General features: G+C 43.0%; 1 protein-coding gene across 3 annotated transcripts; it reads right to left on the reverse strand.

Annotated features, from left to right (window-relative positions):
• Nucleotides 1–7,622: 7,622 nt before the first annotated feature.
• Nucleotides 7,623–16,974, reverse strand: ZNF436 (zinc finger protein 436). 3 transcript variants are annotated; one of them, XM_088790483.1, is made up of 4 exons: nucleotides 16,206–16,974; nucleotides 14,824–14,916; nucleotides 13,895–14,021; nucleotides 7,623–11,387 (listed from the first exon to the last, which is right to left on the reverse strand). In XM_088790483.1, the coding sequence occupies exons 2-4, from the start codon at nucleotides 14,854–14,856 to the stop codon at nucleotides 10,135–10,137; spliced, it is 1,413 nt and encodes a 470-aa protein (XP_088646609.1). In that variant the 5' UTR covers nucleotides 14,857–14,916; nucleotides 16,206–16,974; the 3' UTR covers nucleotides 7,623–10,134. The 3 variants fall into 3 exon arrangements, with proteins under 3 accessions (XP_088646609.1, XP_088646610.1, XP_088646611.1); XM_088790484.1 differs by lacking the exon at nucleotides 16,206–16,974 and adding an exon at nucleotides 15,574–15,625; XM_088790485.1 differs by lacking the exon at nucleotides 14,824–14,916 and having other exon boundaries at nucleotides 16,206–16,653.
• Nucleotides 16,975–18,599: the final 1,625 nt, after the last annotated feature.

The following is an 18,599-nucleotide window of genomic DNA, read 5'->3' on the forward strand; positions in this document are numbered from 1 at the left end:
CCTGCAACTAAGATTGAACACGGCACCTTGAGCTGAGCTGCCGCTGAGCTCCCGGATGGCCCAGTTGGTTGGAGCGCGTCCTCTCAACCACAAGGTTGCCAGTTCAATTCCTCGACTCCCACAAGGGATGGTGGGCTGTGCCCCCTGCAACTAGCAACGGCAACTGGACCTGGAGCTGAGCTGCGCCCTCCACAACTAAGACTGAAAGAACAACAACTTGAAGCTGAACAGAACCCTCCACAACTAAGATTGAAAGGACAACAATTTGACCATTGTTCCCCAATAAAGTCCTGTTCCCCTTCCCCAATAAAATCTTTAAAAAAAAAAAAAAAAAAGTAGGGAACATAAAATGAATAAAATACAATCTCTGTCCTCAAAGAGCTTACATTTGGGCTCACAAGGCAGGTCAGATATGCAAATAAACATAATAAAAATGAGTTGTTAAGGAGAGCTCCAGCTACTGGTATATCCCTAATTTTTTGAGATAACACAGTGCAGCCAGGCCATTCCACAACCCTTCCCTGTCACACACCAAATCTGTGGTCTGAACTAATATGTTAATCAATGAACACGCTTTTGCTTCTTAAAACAATTACCAGGCACCAGAATATTCAAACTGAAGCTTTTACTTTTACTACTTACAACTTGAAGTTAACAGAGAATGTTTTAAATCATCAAACCTTCTTACTGGGCCCTTAGACTCATCTTCATCATGCTTGTCCCTTTCATAACATTGAGTCTATTCCTCAGACTACAAACAAGATTACATCAATTCAGCCTCTTCAAAATGCCTTCACTTGCCAATAACAAGGATAAGCCAACCTGCCCACAGTTCAAAGGCAGCGACAGGAGAAAGGAAAAACGGAAACAATGCAAAAAGGAAGAAAGAGGATAGAGAAATGGAAAATGAAGAATATCCCATGTAGATTGTTAGTGGAAAAAGGGGCATCAACCACCAACCCCTGCTAACGTTTAGGTGCCCAGAGTCCTCTACTCAGCTTTATTTCAAAACTTCAGTTCTACCTTGAATTGTTCCATTGTCAAATAGAACTATTTATTTTCTTCATCAAACGTTAATAATTTTTATTATTTTAAGGCATTTTCCCAAACAGGGCTGTTCCAATCAAGGTTGACCAGAGCTGAAGGCTGTTTGTCTTTCATTTAAAAAATAAGGTGCCATATGGCTAACTGGTAATAGCTTGTAGTCAACTTGCTTTAAGACATTACTGCACTCCTGCTTTATTGTCATTTTTGTAGCGTCTTTTCTTTTGAAGAAGATTATCCTTGGGTTGGCTTATTGAATTCCCTTCTAATTCTCAAATTCATCGAATTCATCGCTGTTTTAAAATGGAAAGAATGTGTAATTCCATCTTAGTGGCATAACGTTTTAAACAATAATCACTACCATTTGTTGAGCTCCTACTGTGTGTCAAGTGTTTTACATATGCTATTGCTGATCCTTACATGAAACCTTAAAGGTTAGTAATATTACCCCATTTTATTGAGGAAACAAGACTCAGAGAGGTGAAAACATTTGCTCCAGGCCACATAGCTGAACTAAGACTCAAATACAGGTCTGTGTGACTCCAAATCTACTTCACCAAGCTACTTTTCAATGCAAGTCTCAGCATTGGCAGATTCTTCACTTGTAGAGGTACATGTTTTTACCAGTCAAATATCATAGTCAATCTGATGAATAAATTGAAAATACTACTTAGGGTCCAAAGCAAACTGTGATATAAGATAATGAGAACATTTCCTCATGTGGTTTGCAAATTGGCTTCTCAATTCAATCTGAATTTGTTCTAAGAAGCAACAGTATCTAAGAACAAAAACTGTGGCTCCACAAGATCTCAGCACTGGGGTGCAACAGTCCTTTGGATAGGTTTGCTAGAAAAGAGAATGTCGTGTAAAGATTTACCTATAATGACTTCACAGTCTCTTTACGCTATACAGCCAGAAGAGATGGGTCAAAACCAATAACGTTAAACCTCCGTTTTTAAGCCTGATATTGGTCGTCTCTGATTTTGAAATTCTTTTTGTCCTTAATTTTTTTTTTCACGAGTTCTCTGTCGTCCTTGGGTTCTGTTAAGGGAATATGGAAAAAGTGAAAAAAGAAAGCACAGTGAGCTCTCCTTTCCAACTTCCCACTCCCCTAATCAGACTCAAGAAAGCGAGAGTCAACTTTCAAGTCCACTTAGGATTGTTAAATCCCATTTAAGAGTGCTGAACACTGGGTCTCATGGAAGAATTTAACACAACATTCTTGCCTTGGCAACAGCCGGTTCCCTGGCAACTCACCACTAGGACCTTGGTGCATCTACCCACTAACACTGAATTCTGCAGCCATTTAAAGAGATGGGAATGAGCAGCAGCAAAAGTCCCCAAACATCAAATTCTGGGATACTATAGAACATAACATTTGGTCCATTGAGTTCTAATTGTTTTAAGGCTTCCCTTTAGGCAGGCAGAAGAGCTATACGTGGCAAATCATTTATGGAAGTGTTACTGTAAGCTTTTAATCAAAATCCAGTAGAATCCTAAGGTAACTATTATTACCCATATTCAAATATACAAGTTAAATATACTGTTCCACAAATAAGGTTCAACAAGGATTGTGAGTTCTGTCCCTTCAGTACATTTGTTTTTAAAATTCAATAAAATAATAAGGATTGCTTATAAATAGACTATGTATATATAACTAAATTCTCATTATCCTTAAGTGAAAACATCCATTAGAAGGGGGCAAGTGTTCTCTAATTAAAATTAATAACAATAATGTAATACCTTATTCTTACGTAGTTTTTCTATTTGCAGAGTTTCAAATACAGCATCTCACTAGACATCTTTGCTACATTTCAACATCTTGAAATGTGCCACGTCCTTGACCCTGTGAATCTCCTCTCCTGATTCTTCTCTGGTTTCTATAATACTTCCTTTTACTCTCCTCTGCCCATCATTACCTGTTGGTGGTCCCAGAATTCCATCCTTGACACTGTTCTCTCACTCTACCAGGGCCACCCACTCACTTGCATGGTTTGCTATTCCCATTTATTTGCAGCCCCACTTTTTGGTCCTGAGCTCCGCACTCGTATTTCCGACTGCCTGCTGGGTATATGAATATATGCTTGGATGTAATGGATTCTTCAAACTCAGCAACTATTCTATAAAGTTGGTTTTTATTTCCCACCATTTGCCCCCTTCTGTACTGAGCTCCATCCACACCAATCGCCCGGTGGTGTTCCTCCAGTACGCCATCCACTGCCTCAGCACCCTTACATTTGCTCTTCAGTAAATTAAGTACTTAGAACACTTCCCCCCACATATCCTGATGACTTTCAGACCTCTGCTCTAATGTCACCTCCTCAGAGAGGCTTTCCTTGCCCACTCTCTCTAAAAAAGCAGCCCCCATTCATTCCCCTTCCCTCATTCTATTTTCCTCTTCTTTCTTTCCTTTTCTTTTTTCCTTCCTTCCTTCCTTCCTTCCTTCCTTCCTTCCTTCCTTCCTTCCTTCCTTTATAAAGATTTTATTGGGGAAGAGAAGGGGAACAGTGTGTATTTCCAGGACTTTATTGGGGAACAGTGTGTTTTTCCCAGGGCCCATCAGCTCCAAGTCGTTATCCTTCAGTCTAGTTGTGGAGGACGCAGCTCAGCTCCAGGTCCAGTTGCCATTTTTAATCTAGTTGCGGGGGGGCACAGCCCACCATCCCATGCGGGAGTTGGACTGGCAACCCTGTTGCTCAGAGCTCACGCTCTAACCAACTGAGCCATTCGGTTGCCCTCTATTTTTCTTCATTGCACTTGTTATCACCTAACATTATAATGTGTCTTTGTTTACTGTCCATCTCCCCACCAGAATATAAGTTCAACAGAGTGGAGCCTTTATTTCATTCAGTCTTATACTTGTGCTGAGCACATAAGCTGCTGCTCAACAACATTTCATTAAATGAGCGACTGAACTTTATTTATACCCAACCACGGACTCCTCTTCTTTGTGAGTTCTGGTTCCATTCATAGCATACTCATCCATCCAACAAATCACTCACCTCAGAAATCTGGATTACATAGGTTCTGACTCCTTATCATAAATCACTCATGGAAATGTTTGATGATATACCTGGAACCAGGACCAGAGCAAGAGTACAAATGGAGACCTGCCCCCTTTTCCCATTTTGGCTCTGTCTCATTCCAGAAGGGCCCTTACATCCACAGGTGTGGCTACCCAACCTTCAAGTCTAAGCTCTGTCCATCCCCCCAAAGCTGAGACCTAGGGGTACACACAGGCAGTGTGGTTTTCTCTCAAGAGAACAAACCTGGAGAAGAGGCTTGTAAGTGAGCTGTTTGGGCAAAGAATTCCACCGTCCTGGATACTGGGAGTTTGTGACCTAGAAGGGGAGGAGGAGGTGTGAGTTTTGGATGGGCAGAGCCCCTTGGCCCCATGGGAAAAAAGTGCAACTGGAGGAGGGCCAGATCAGAGCCCCAACGGGTTAGGGTTCAGGGAAGCAGCCCCATTACTCTGATCTAATGGCAGTACTACCTAGGCTAAAACCCAAATGCAAATAGAGTGGATGTAACTAAGCAGGAGTGAAGTTCAGAAAGCATGCTTCTTGCCTGCCTTGCCTAAAAATCAAAGATTTAAGTTTTATGACTCAAGAGCTATCAATGTAGAGACTTAGAAAAGGAAATCTTGGGTAAAACTCCTATCAGAAAACTAGCCTTCATCAACATTTAAGACTTGGGTTCTTTGAAAGACACTATTAAGAGGATGAAAAGATGAGCCAAGACTGGGGGAAATATTTGCAAATCATAAATCTGCTAAAGGGCTTATATCCAAAATATGTAAAGGACTTCCAAAATGCAATAAAAACAAGGGATCCAAAAACTTTCATTAGATTCTCAAAGGAATCTCATCCTCTCCAAAATGTTAACAACCGTTGGTTTATGTGCTTGGCTTGGAGGATTCAGAGATTGACCAGATGCCAGACCTAGAACAGGGAGCTTAAAATCCTGCCCAAACTCCTTGTGCTGAAAGCCTGCCTTGCAACACATCTCCAAAGTTATATAGAAAGAAACCCTCCAAAGATGACAATGACTCATCGAGTACAGGACCCATCAAGGGCAGGTGTCTTTATCCCAGCTAAACCTTTGAGGGGTCGTGTCTTAGATGGGTCAATATTGCATCTGGGAGCCTTCTTCCTCTTGCATAAGGTCGCACCAGATACCTAATGACAGAATTTCTACAGTTCTTATATGAGTAGGTAATATGGTGACAAGTCAGAAATGAAGTCACCTGCTAAAGGGAATGAAGTTTATTCTCCTCTCATTGATTCAGGATATATTTGTTGCCTTCCTACTCTAGGTCAAACATGTGCTAGGGGTTGAAGCTACAATGGTGAGCAAGACAGTGACTTTTTTAAGGATGTCAAAGTCTAATGGAGATGAAAAAGTAAACAGGCAATTACAAAACAGGAATAAATGCTTTGATTGGCATATACCTAGGGAACACTAAAAGGGAATACCTTCTCCAGTCTGGTGGGATCGGGAAAGGTTACCTACAACAAGGTAGGCGCGAGACTTGAAGGATGCAGAAGAGTTGGCCAGAAGAGTAGAAAGAGATGCAGCTTGGAGAGTGTTGCAAGTGCAGAGAAGAGCAGCAGAGGAGAGCAGGAGAAGCCAGATCACGGATGGCCTCCTCATAAATCACCCTGAACGAGTTTTGTTGTGTGCTGCCGGTGACGGCAAGCATGAGGTTTTATACAGAAGAGTGGCGAGGAGGGATTTGCCCTTCAGACATAGCAGTCTAGCTGCAGCAACTGAAGGGGGTTGAAAATAGAAGAACTTCATTAGGTTGTTTGCACAAGGAAGATGTGGCCTGGTAATGGTCGGAATAATTGCAGCTAATATTTTGAGCCCCATTACCTCATTTAATCTTTGCAACTCTGTAAAGTGATGGGAAATCCAAGGAACAAAAAAGCTAAGTAATTTGCCCAAGGTCATGTGGTAAGCGGTGGCAGTAAAGCAAGGTAGGTGCACTTGAGAAATATTTAGGAGGTGGGATGGTCATGTCTGGATGACTAATTATTCAACTAATATTCATTATTGATTTTGGGAGGATGGCTAAAGGAGCAGGAATTGTCAAGTATGATATGCAAGTTTCTAGCTTGGATAACAAAACAATGTCTGAGGAAATACAGGGAAGCAGGTGGGGGGTGGGGGCGGGCAGTGGAAGAAAGTTATCAATTCAATTTGGGGTTTGATTTTAAGGTGCCTGGGTAATTTCCAAGTGGAGATGTCTACAAGGCAGCTAGCTGCAGGGGCTCAAAAGGGAGAATCTGGTGTTATCAGCCTCAATCTCCCCCAAAAGTAAAACCAAAACCAGCTTTGGAGAAGCTGAAAACGATCTAAATTTTGAACATGAAGCATTTAGGAAAACAGGTCATACAATGGGATTAACTACTAGACAATCTTAGGTCACGATAGGGTCATTTTCTTCTATTAATTTTATTCCTCAATTGCTTTTCACTAATGGACTTTTATCTTGACGGCTCCTACAGAGAAGTAGGCCCAAATTGGCTACTCTGCTACACGGAGATAGGTATCTAAGCAATGCTTCAGGGTCCATTTCTCCCAGGGTATAGGAACTCCTTTTTGAATAACACTAACTTTTGAAACACTAGGAAACCATTAAACAAATGATCATTTCGGTGCACTCAGTAGGGTCTTAATGTCCTGGAAGCAGAGCTCTAACCAACCATTAGCCTGCGCTAGAGAACAGCTCACACAGAAGAAAATCTTCATTATAATGGTGAAATATTCACACTCTTAGAGGGGAGGCTCCAGGTGAATTTCTCCACGTGGACTGGCATTTCTCCTTCAATTCTCCTTCCCAGAAATAAAAAATGCTGAACGGGTAGGATGAAGAAATAGTTTTAAAAAAAAGTTTTGATAAAACTTCTTTTCCAAGTCTGGACTATAGGGTTAATTCAAGCGTTTTTTTTCTTCCATATTTGTATTTTTGCCCAATTTAAAGCACTTCCGTTCCCTACTCCTGCCTGGCCTGGCTCTCCATTTAAAAAAAGTTTTCGTAAGAGAAAATTACTTGTAAGTCATCTGAAAATTGTGGCCACACCCTGGTAATACACAATCATTGCCTCAGGCAGGCTGTGCAACTGTACATGAATAGAGAACCGTTGACTGTTTCTAAGAGGTATCTCTGTTCTGGAATCCCAAAACTGGTTCCGTAGAAATTGTTTTAGTATTTTTAATAGATACCCCAAAAATATCTCCCTAAAGCAACAAGTCCTCCTTTCATTTTTTCCTTTTGGATGTTGGTTTTGGGTTTTTTTTCCCTTCTCCAAAGCTAATGAGTCATTCGTACCAAATATTTCCAGGTTGCTTTGCCACCGGCCTAATCTTCAAAGAAAATTGTCTAGGTTTCTGCATCTTCCCAAAATATGGCAATATCCAGAGGGCTCCCCAATGTGTGAAGACAACGTACTCTCAAATTTCCACAAGAACATCTGTACAAATGCATGAATGTAAAGACAACTGTACCCAATTTTAATGACTCTGATGAAAAACGATTGTGTGAACTGGTGCTGGATTACTAAAACAATTCTCAGTTTTTTGATTTTAAAAATTATACTTTTAATTATAGAATATTGTTAGAATAATACAGATGTAGATAGACACTAGGATAACTGTGATCAATACCATAAGGAAAACTGCTCTACATACTTACTTGTTCATTCACTCTCCACAACCATAGAAAACAGGCACAAAGTGTTCAGGGTATGTGCAGAAGCAGCCAGAGTCTTGGGAGCAGAAAGCATGCAAAAAGCATTAGCAAAGGGAGTCCAATGCATAACTTCTACGCAAAGTTCAACATAGCAAATGGGCTGCAAGTGGCAGAAACAGACACGACAGAGCGGGTCTGACCCTTGCCCTTTTAACTTCCCAGCTGGAGCGCACATATGCAGAGATGGCTGGGGCACTCACAAGCCAAAAGCAGCACCAGGAACAGGTTGGGGTGGGGCAGGAGAGTAGGGGAGGAAAAGGGGGTGAAATACAGTTAGGTCATGGAGATTCTGTCTTCTATGGCCACTCCAAAGCTGATGCCCGTAGTGGCTCACAGAAACAAAAGGAGAACTTTGATATTTATTAAAACCAACAGCAACACTGATACGGGAAAAGACATATTTGAGTTTAGTCATCAAAAACGTGTAAGTCATTCAACAATTAAAATATGAATACCCATAGCCTGCTAGATTTCATATAAAACAAAAAAAACATGCTCCCTGCCCAAGTTCATACTTAAATAGGAGTGCAACAGAAAGAAGGCTCCTTGGTGGAGTCGTTTTTCATTTTGTTACTTTCGAGGTTCTGTCATTTGCAAGGGATGCAGTCCCACACAGTTGTGGGTCAAAACTCACTACAGTACACTACCCAAGAGAAGACCACTGGCTCTTTTTATACCAAGTCCCAAAGAGCTATGGCAAAAGTATTTTTCAAATGTTACAACACTCACAACAATGCACAGTAGATATAACTTGGGGCACGCTCAAAAACAACGGAAAAAAGTGTTCCTTACTTCAGTCCCATTTCCTGGGCATCAATACCCTCCCACTCCCACTCCCACCCCCAAATGCTTAAATAAGCACCAACATTTGGGATATTTCTTAATTCCTATTCAGGCTGAGATAAAGAGAACTGACACTACTGGGCCTACACTGGGTCAACTCTTATTTTAACCACTCGTATCTGTAGGCTGAGAGGATGAAAATACATTCCTAGCTAAGCTTATTAATTCCTTGTGATCAGCCCAAAGAGAAGATATTCAGTCTGAGAATAGGACAATCAACCTATTTGTCCAGTCATTACCTCCCACAATTGACTGATACATATAAACAAATGCTTAGTTCTGTCCAAAGACAGAGCTTACAGGAGAGTGCACACTAGAGCACTAGTGTTTCAATTTTTTCATAAAGAATGAAAAGGACATTCCTCATACTAGAGTTATGTCTGTAGTTCTGTCATACGATCAACATTACCCAAGAACATGCTAATTCTGTGTGAATTCAGTTTCTGCTATTGGAAAAACCACAGGAATACATTTTACTGTACATACACATGCCCTTATGCAAGCTAAGAGAAACAGTGGGATGTGGCCCTTATCATATCCTAGAGTTAGCAGTACAGGGAGAATTGATCTTAAAGGGTAAAGGAGAAAGAATACAGAAATGACCTGTGAATGAACACAAAAATGACCTGTGTTCCTTGGGAAGGCACTCTGTGCTCCCTTCCCTGAAGTCATCGATTCTACTTGCTCCTTACACTTCACCATCACTTATGGTCCTACCCAACGTTCCCTAAAGTGATTCTCCAAACAAAATTGATAAATTCTGATTAATGGCAATAACAACAGTGGGTATCACTTGCTAAAGTCACTACCACTGATAAGTCCTTGGTCCCCAAACCTGTTTCATTTTTCCTTTCAATCTGTATCTTCAGTTAGCATTCAGAAAGATGCAAGCTTTAAAAAAAGTTAATTAGGAACAATGAGGAGAAAAATTATGATCACTGCCTTCATGCGCAGGATCTCAGGAAGTCAGAAAGATAACAAATGCATGAGCAACTCAAGGAAAAAGCCCTCTGAAGGGGAAGATGTGCGTGCCCAACTACTATGGTGAGTGAATAAATGTGGAAATTCAGGTAAAGTCTCTGGCTGTCTTTTTCCAAAGCAGTTGTGACCACCCTGTTATAGTCCAACATTTCCCCTAGTAGTTTTTTGGGCCAAAGATAGAAGAAATAACTTTTAAAGATTTACTCCATTTCCAGGCCTGAGCGTTTACCAGCATTTATCCCCTAGTCTCCAGATTTCCAGTTACTTTTCGGGCTGATTTTGATGAAGTAACTCATTCATATGGAGAGAATAAAAATCACTATTTTGGGAAGGGGATAACATTCCCAAAGCTGTGGGTCAGAATTTCAAATGGCTTGTCTTCTTTGATGTTTTAAACTGTGGCCCACAAGGAAATTTGGTACTGTATCAGAAGCTCAGTCTTAAGAGAGCTCTTTGATATAAAATAAAATTGTACCTTCAAATGAACCGTTTCTCAGTCATAATTACAGGATTTAGTCAGTGTGAACTCTCTTATGCTTAATAAGAGCTGAGCTACGGCTGAAACTCTTCTCGCATTCGGTACATTCATAAGGCTTCTCTCCCGTATGAACTCTTTGATGTGTGATGAGGTTGGAGCTCTGGGTGAAACCTTTTCCACACTGCACACACTCATAAGGCTTCTCTCCTGTGTGGGTTCTCTGGTGCTTAATTAGATCTGACCTTTCACCGAAGCTTCGCCAACATTCATTGCACTCGTAGGGCTTCTCTCCCGTGTGAATCTTCTGGTGTGTGATGAGATGAGAGCTCCTGCTGAAGCTTTTCCCACAAGCATTACATTCATATGGCTTTTCCCCAGTGTGGGTTCTCTGGTGTTGCACTAAGTGTGAGATGCGGCTGAAATTCTCCCCACATTCATTACAGTGGTACGGCTTTTCTCCCGTGTGGGCTCTGCGATGGCGCACGAGGTCGGAGTTCTGACTGAAATTCTTCCCACACTCATCACACTTGTAGGGCCTCTCTCCCGTGTGGACTCTATAGTGTTTGATGAGATCAGATCTCTCACTGAAGCCTCGCCCGCATTCATTACACTCGTAAGGCTTCTCGCCTGTGTGGGTCCTCTGGTGCTGAGCTAGGTGAGAGCTCCGGCTGAAGCTTTTCCCACACTCCTCACACTCATAGGGTTTCTCCCCACTGTGGGTCCTTTGGTGCTGGATTAGGTGAGAGAGGCGGCAGAAACTTTTCCCACACTCATTACATTTGTGGGGCTTTTCTCCAGTGTGGATTGTCTGATGCTGGATGAGGTGAGAGCTTCTTCCAAAACTTTTCCCACACTCATTACAGTCATAGGGCCTCTCCCCAGTGTGTGTTCTTTGATGCTGAATAAGATGTGAGCTCCGACTGAAGCCCTTTCCACACTCATAACACTTATAGGGTCTGTCTCCAGTGTGGGTTTTCTGATGTCGATTAAGGTCTGAGATCTGACTGAAGGCCTTTCCACAGTGAGAACATATATGATATCGGATGCCTGCGTGAACGTCTTTGTGGACAAGCAGATCCGTGACTTGTTGGAGAGGATAGCTTACCCACTCTTCTGCTGTTAAATCTCCCCACTGTCTTTCTGACCTATCCCTGCTTTCAAAGGCCTCTTCACTTTCATGATTTTCCTCAGTATTCCCATCAGGTCTTTCAGATGCAGTTCCAAATTCTACATCTTCACTAATCTCTTGCTTTGGATTCACCTCATTCTCACTCCTGATCTCAAAATCTGCAATAAAGAGTAAAGAATAATAATAACAGTAGTAAACGCACAAAAAATTATCTACTGTGTGCAGGCACTGTTCTAAGTTCTTTACATAAATTACCTCAACTGAGAGTCAAGCATTATGATGATTTCCATTTTTATGAATAAGAAATCCAAGACAGAGAAAAGTGACTTGCAAAAGGTGATAATAGTAGTAAATGGTGGAGCCAGGATTCAAATTCTACCTGAGATCAGAGGTCTACCTGATCTCTGCACCAATACAGTTAATGGTTCTTTATGAAAATATAAATAAATAAATAAATAAATATATATATATATATATATATATATATATATATATATATATATATATATATATATATTTTCCTGGTGTTTCAAAAGAAGAAAATCATAAACACAGAATATAAGAGACTCTAAATTAGAACCTCTAATAGCCAAGAGCCTAGAAATTTTATGAGTGAATGCATGTGTGTATATGTGTTTGTTCTTAACTGGTCAAGCCTTTATCATTACCATTATATATTTACTTACTCAGAACCTACTAGGACAGCATGGAGAAAAATAACTTTTTATCTATTTATATCAAGTCTTAGTTCACAGGACAAGTGACTGCCAAATGCTACTTGCTACTTTCCAGTAGCCTTTTAATGAAAATAGGGGTGGGAAGGTTGGAGAAGGCAAGAAAGATGCTCAGCTCAGAACATTTTTAGCATTGACTAAGCACAGTCTTCAAATGAAAATATACAGAGGGTGCCAAAAACATGTATACACATTTTAAGAAAGGAATAAACTACTAAAATTGTAATAATATATACCAATAACAAAAGATGAATATAAGTTACATTTGACTTCTGCAATTACAAGAGATGCTCAAAGTGGTTACCATCAGCATCCAGATACTTTTTTTTTTTTTTTTAAATTAAAGTTTATTGGGGCGACAATTGTTAGCAAAGTTACATAGATTTAAGGTGTACAATTCTGTATTACATTATCTATATATCATGTTGTGTGTTCACCATGCAGAGTCAGTTCTCCTTCCATCACCATATATTTGATCCCCCTTACCTTCATCTCCCACCCCCCACCCCCCACCCCTCTTACCCTCTGGTAACCACTAAACTATTGTCTGCAGACACTTCTGATTATGGCAAACTACTGCTTGAGCAACGTTGACCAAAGTGTCCACTTGTATACATTTTTTTGGCACCCTCAGTATGTACAACCACTGTGTACAAGAAACTTCCTACCAGACACCACGTTTTATAAGTTGTGTTTCTTAGTACATTCTTCAGAAAGAGGTTACTAGGTATGCTGGGAGAAAAGGGTCCATAGATAAATTAGTTTGATAAATCATGCATATAACATCATCTTCTTAGAAATTCATAACACCTGGTAACACGTTAAAGGTTCTAAAGAGTCTTGAGATAAAGAATACTTGTAAACATTATTTAATACACTTCCAAACTTATTTTGGCAAGCAACTTTTGTTTCTTTCTTTTTTTGGTGCTTCCATGCTTCCATCTTTCTAACAAGTGCTCCTTGGACTGAACCATAGACATGTAAATCCACATTTCTTTAAGATTCTCATTTATTTTCGTTGGATTGAGTGGAAACTTTGGGTTACAGACTGCAAATGGCTGGATAGAAAACTGCATTTCTAGTTGCTTTTCTAAAGGAAGGATCCAAGCAGTTTGGGAAATCAGAGAGAGCTGAAGTTAAAAAGAAAACCCCTCATAGTTGTCTTTTGTTCTGAAAAAACTATAGGAAGGAAGACAGATTTCAAAAAAAGGATTAGTTTTAATGAGTGGCAGATGACCTAGTAAACGACACATGGTTGCTAACTACTGTCAAATCTCAACAGGAGACAAAATGAGTCCAAAGACTGTTCAGCTCAAGAATATACTGTTTATTTTGGTTACACTCAGACCTAAGAGAAAAAAACAGGTTTACAGACCATCAAAAATATTAGTTTCCCTCACTAATAGAATTTGTGATCTCATTTAGTTCAGGATTCTCCTTGAAATCTATGATCAACTCTGAAACATCTCTAGACAAGCATCTATTCCAGATAAATAAAGGACCAGAGGCAAAGCTAGGGATTTGAAGCCAAAACAAACACAGAAAGGTGGCTTCTGTCTTCCCATGAACCTGGGTCAGAACCCCCTCATCTTCTAGTAAAAGCACCGTTTACAGGGGCATTTATATCCTGGCAAGCACCATTATGTCAGACCTGTTTGGTCAGTGATCTGTACAAACAGGCTGGAGAATGGCAAATGACTCAGGGCACAAGAAATCTGAATGCTTCTAAAATGTGCAGAAACATTCTTTCTTTTTAGACAATATTACCTTGATGTTCCCACACTCAAAGACATGTCTGAGGACTCAACTCAAGCCAACATCCAATTAAGTGCTTTAAAAATCAAACAACTGGGTTGTGTTGAAAGAGCCAAGCCATTTTTGACACAGTCTCAAAAACGTGGGATGAAGAAAGGTAGAGACTCCTTACTTACCTAATGAGACAACATTTCCATAATTCTCCTGCATAACATCCCTGTAAAGGTCCCTTTGTGTAGGGTCCAGAGGTCTCCATTCCTCCCGTGTGAGATACATGGCCATATCTTCAAATGTCACAGGTGCCTGAAATCACACAATGTTTCCTCATTACTTGGTATCTGAGGTCAGTCCCAGTTTTTCTTCTTGAAATTAGACATGGCTCGAATTGTTGAGGAGGCAAAAGGTATTAAGTCTGACCTGTAGACTCCAAAGAAGAAATAAGCTAAAAAGAGATGTGGTCAAGAAGGGAGCAATTTATGAGCTGATTATGCTGGTCCTATGGCCAGATATCCCTGTCCCATTTTGGAACCTTATCCTCTAGCTGTCCTTTTCTCAGAACACATCTAGTACCTACATCATTCCATACCTTACTCACAATGTTCCTTTTTTTCTGGAATATCTTTCTCAGACTAGAAAAATCCTACTATTCTTTAAAGCCCTGTTCCAGTACCAACTATTCTTCAGTGCCCCCCATCCCTCTGCTCTGCTCCATTCCTGCCTTGGATCCCTCAGATAAAATTCATCACTCCCACTTCTTGGTTCCCACATCACAGTACTTTGTTCCTAAGGCAAATACAGCTCTTATCACGTTGTATCGCGGTTAAAACGGATGCGTTTGTCTCCCTACAGATTGTGAGCAGGCAGGCGGGGAGGCCCCATTTCATCCATCTTTTGTCTCCCCGGTATTTAAAAGCATACAGCAGGTGTTCAATAAATGCTTGTTTGTGGCTAAATTGGCCTGGTACTACTAGGTCCCTGGAGGCAGAATACCGAACCAAGCTAATTACTAATCCCAGGGAATTTCCCACAGGGATTTGCAGAGCAAAGAAACGCCGGGCGAGATGGGTAAGCACGGGCAAGGTCCGCAAAGCCACCCCCGGCTTACCTGGGACCCAGCCATGAGCAGGGTGGCTGCCATCTCGGGCTCAAGGAATCGCCTCCCAGGAGAGAGAGCAGGAAAAGCAGCTAGCACACAGCGCTAAAGGAGGCGAAAAGCAGGGCGTGAGGCACAGAAAACAGGCCCTGCCCACTCCCCAGGGCTGGAGTTCTGGCCGCCAGGCTGGTGGGAAGGGCCCTGGACCTGGGCAGGGTCACTCTCCTCCCTGACCCTCGAGCGCGACCTGCCCTCTGTTTCTCCGCCACTAAGGGGTAGAGGCAATGCCGGAATTTATTAAGACAGCTCCCTGGCTCGGTCCCACCAGGGCTGGGGGGTCAAGCCTCTGCGGTCTCCGGGAGGGGGCTCTCAGCCCAGCCCACAGAACGCCTCTGCTCTTCCATCTCGAGGCTGGGCCCTTTCCGGCAGCTGCCTCAGCCAATCACCGGACGAAGCTCGCAAAACGCTCTGCCAATTAGAAGCCAAACACTAGGCCCACCTCTTATAGCATGTCTGGGCACCTCTATCACGCCTGCGCCTGCCCCTGTGGCCTGCCGGGAGTTGGAGTTCCATTCCGGCGTACAAAGGCCAGTCAGGGGCCAAAAACCAAAGAAGGAAAAGAACAAAAGGGTGAAGAAAGAAGTGCGTCCTCCTAGCTAGGGTGGAGTATCTTCCGCTTTCTTCTATTGGAGACCACAGCCCGATTAAGCCAGGGAGGTAGCCCTGCTTCTCATGTCCCTAGAAGCTTATCTTGAGTCGGACCTTAATTGGGACGTTGGCCCTAATTTAGGCGCTGGCCTGTGTTGGGTCCCGCTTGGATTCTCTCTCTTTTGACAGCCCGGGCCTCAGAGGAAAGCGGCAGCCGCCCACTCCCCAGGGTAGACTCCGCGGCCGCGCTGGAACTTTGAGCTCCGCCCACGCACTACATCTCCCAGCAGCACCTGCGGCATTCGCACCCTGCTACACAGACTACAACTCCCAAAAGGCCCCGCGCCACCGAAGGGCGTGCGAGTGCGTTCAGCTGCTGGGCCCCGCGGCGTGCTTGCTCTATTAGCTAGCTATTAACCCTATAAGGACGTGGGACCCTGTCCCTCTAGAGAAGGCGCCCCTTGAGGGGCGGGCTGAGTTGCGCCTAGCGGACAGAAAGCGAAAATCCTGAGAGAGAGTGGGGGAACAGGGCGCATAAGGAGGAGAGAGCCAGGCCCCAAGGCTGGAAAGGGCCACCCTTGTCATGCCCAAGGCTTGTCTGATAAATGGGTTCCTGGCGGCCTCCGGCTCCAATGGAATCGTAAGCCTCTGAGGGCCTGAGCCGGGTGGGCCCTCGGGATGTTAACAGTCCCTGACTGGCTGAAGATAGGAAGCCGAAAACTCGAGCTGAGAACGAACAGACTTACCTCTTGGCCCGCAAAAGATCCACTAGATCGCCGGCTCCAAGATCGCCAGATTCTAAATCCGCAGGCAGAGTTCTCTGAGTCTTAAGCGTTCGGAAAGATTCTAGAGATCACTGGCAGATTCAGGATATCTCAGACCCGCAGGTAGATCTCGAATCCTTGCAGGCAAAGCACAGAGATCGTAGGCGGATCCCAAAGACTCCGATTCCCGAGACCTCAAACTCTCATGCAGCTCAGAAACCACAGGCTCGTAGGCAGATCCCTCAGAGACCACAGCAGCTAGCCAAGAAGCACCACTGGCAGTTAAGCTGCATTCAGCTGGAGTTCTTCCGAACGGAAGGACTTGCAGCCTTTCCTTTCCCCAGCCAGGACGAGAAAATTAGACAATGGAAGCCAAGCACTAGGGAAAGCAGGCATTCTGCGTGGAGAAGAGCACTGAGCTCGCTGTAGCCTTGGAGAGGGAAGTGATGGAAAAAGAATATAGCAGCTTATTAGGGACTCCCACCCTCTTCAAGTTATAAATATCCCCAGAACCTTGGCTACGTGCCCAGAAGCCTGTTGTCTCTAACTGTACAGGAGGCTTCTCTGCCTGGGCTGGGAAAGGGGCTTTTCTTTTGTTTTGCAGATATATCCACCCACTGAGTGACTTCAATTTTTTTTTCTGAACATAACTCCAGGCAGTGCTTTTATTAGTGAGTGTCCTGTTCCCAGTCAGTGCCCAGTTATTTATGGTTAAATTACTCAAGTACCTAAAAAGGACTAGGACCCTACCAAGCCATGAGGCAGACTCTCCCACTCTCACTCCTGCTCCTCAGCCCACACTGTGAGGCCAGGAATTCTTTAAGTTCCACAGAATTGTACCATCTTACCCCATCTAAAACTGGTATGGGTACCAAAACAAACACACACAAAATGGAATCACAGAGGGTCCCCAAGAGGCAGTATCCCTTGTAGGAAGCATGTGAGTATCAAGGTCAGACAGACCTGGGTTGGAATCCAGGCTGTGTATCCTTTGGAAAGTCATTTAATCTCTGCAGGCCCATTTCCCCACACCTAAGGCAGTGGTGAGCAATAAGCACGCCACACTGAGCACGCAGATGATACCTGTTATTAATCGCGCCTTGGGTGAGAGGGGAGATTTTCAGAAAGGTATGTGGATATTTTCACTGGCTCAGAAAATCTGGGAAGTCAGAGGATCTGCTGGCGACGTTATCCTCACATAATATTTCTGCTGGAAATCCTGAGGGGACTAAAGTTTGACCAGTTTGATGGGTTCCAGCGAATTGGTGCACTGAGCCCAGTAGCGCAGAGGTATTTGGAGCTGCCAGGAACCCAGCAAGATAAGGCCTCACCCTCAGGGAAACCTCTGGGACAGGAGGTAGGGGATCCTTTCATGCTTTGATTTGGCTGAGTAATTGCAGGTTTCTAACTGGGCCTAAGGTGAGGTGAGCTGAGTGCCTAAGCCGCTCAGCCCAGCAGGGCTCCCTTTTCATGCCTCCTCTGACAGATTGCTTTGTAAACTTTCTTAGGCCTTTTCTCCCCATTGCTCCAGTGCTTTAAATCCTTCTTTGTCCTCTGCTGTTTCTTTTATTCCTCAGGCCTGCCTGGGGGCAGGGCGACTCTCTAAGCCCAGCTTGGCTGCTTGCCTCCTTCTGTGAGTAAGTGCTTTTCTCTTTCTTCACCTGGGACCCTCCAGAGGGTGGAGAAGAGAGGCTGACAGCAATGGAAGCTTGACTGCATTTGGTGCCCCTGGGGGGATAAGGGTAGGGAGTGGATGAGGGGGAGGAAAGAAAGTGGGTGAGGGGCTTCCTGTTGCAGCCTCCAGCTGGACTGAGGATTGGGGTCACTGGAGGAGGAGGAGGTGGCTTCCTGCCCCATTGTTCAGGATTTCATTGTTTCTCAGGAATACTTACGGTATGTGGGTTTTCAATAACCAACTTGGAAAGCTGTATTTGTCCCATATTCAGCAAACAGTGAACACCTACTATGTGCAGAGGCAGTAACACAGACTATCAGTAGGAAAAGAGGCCAGGAGAACCATTTGGCCAGGGTCTCCAATTTAGATTTTTGACATTATCTCCAAATAAAGTTTTACGCTATGTCAGTTCCACTGACCAATTTGATCAAAGACCCTCCTTGTATATCCTTCAGCTTGTTTATCATCAGCAGATCACTGTGCCTATGGAGCACTATAAATTATATTTTAATACATTTTATAATTATCTTGTGAGCCTCACAATCATGTTGTAATTTTTTGTCTTAGAAGCATTAATTTGTTAATCATTAAAAAATATGCCTCAATATCTGTGACCTTATTTAGTCATCTCTTCATTTTCAAATATACCAATAATATCAAAAACGTCCAAGTGACGGGGCTTCTCTTGACCCCTCCCTGCA

Source organism: Rhinolophus sinicus, chromosome 14, assembly GCF_057876585.1.
Source record: "Rhinolophus sinicus isolate RSI-liver-muscle chromosome 14, RSI-T2T, whole genome shotgun sequence".
NCBI lineage: Eukaryota > Metazoa > Chordata > Mammalia > Chiroptera > Rhinolophidae > Rhinolophus > Rhinolophus sinicus.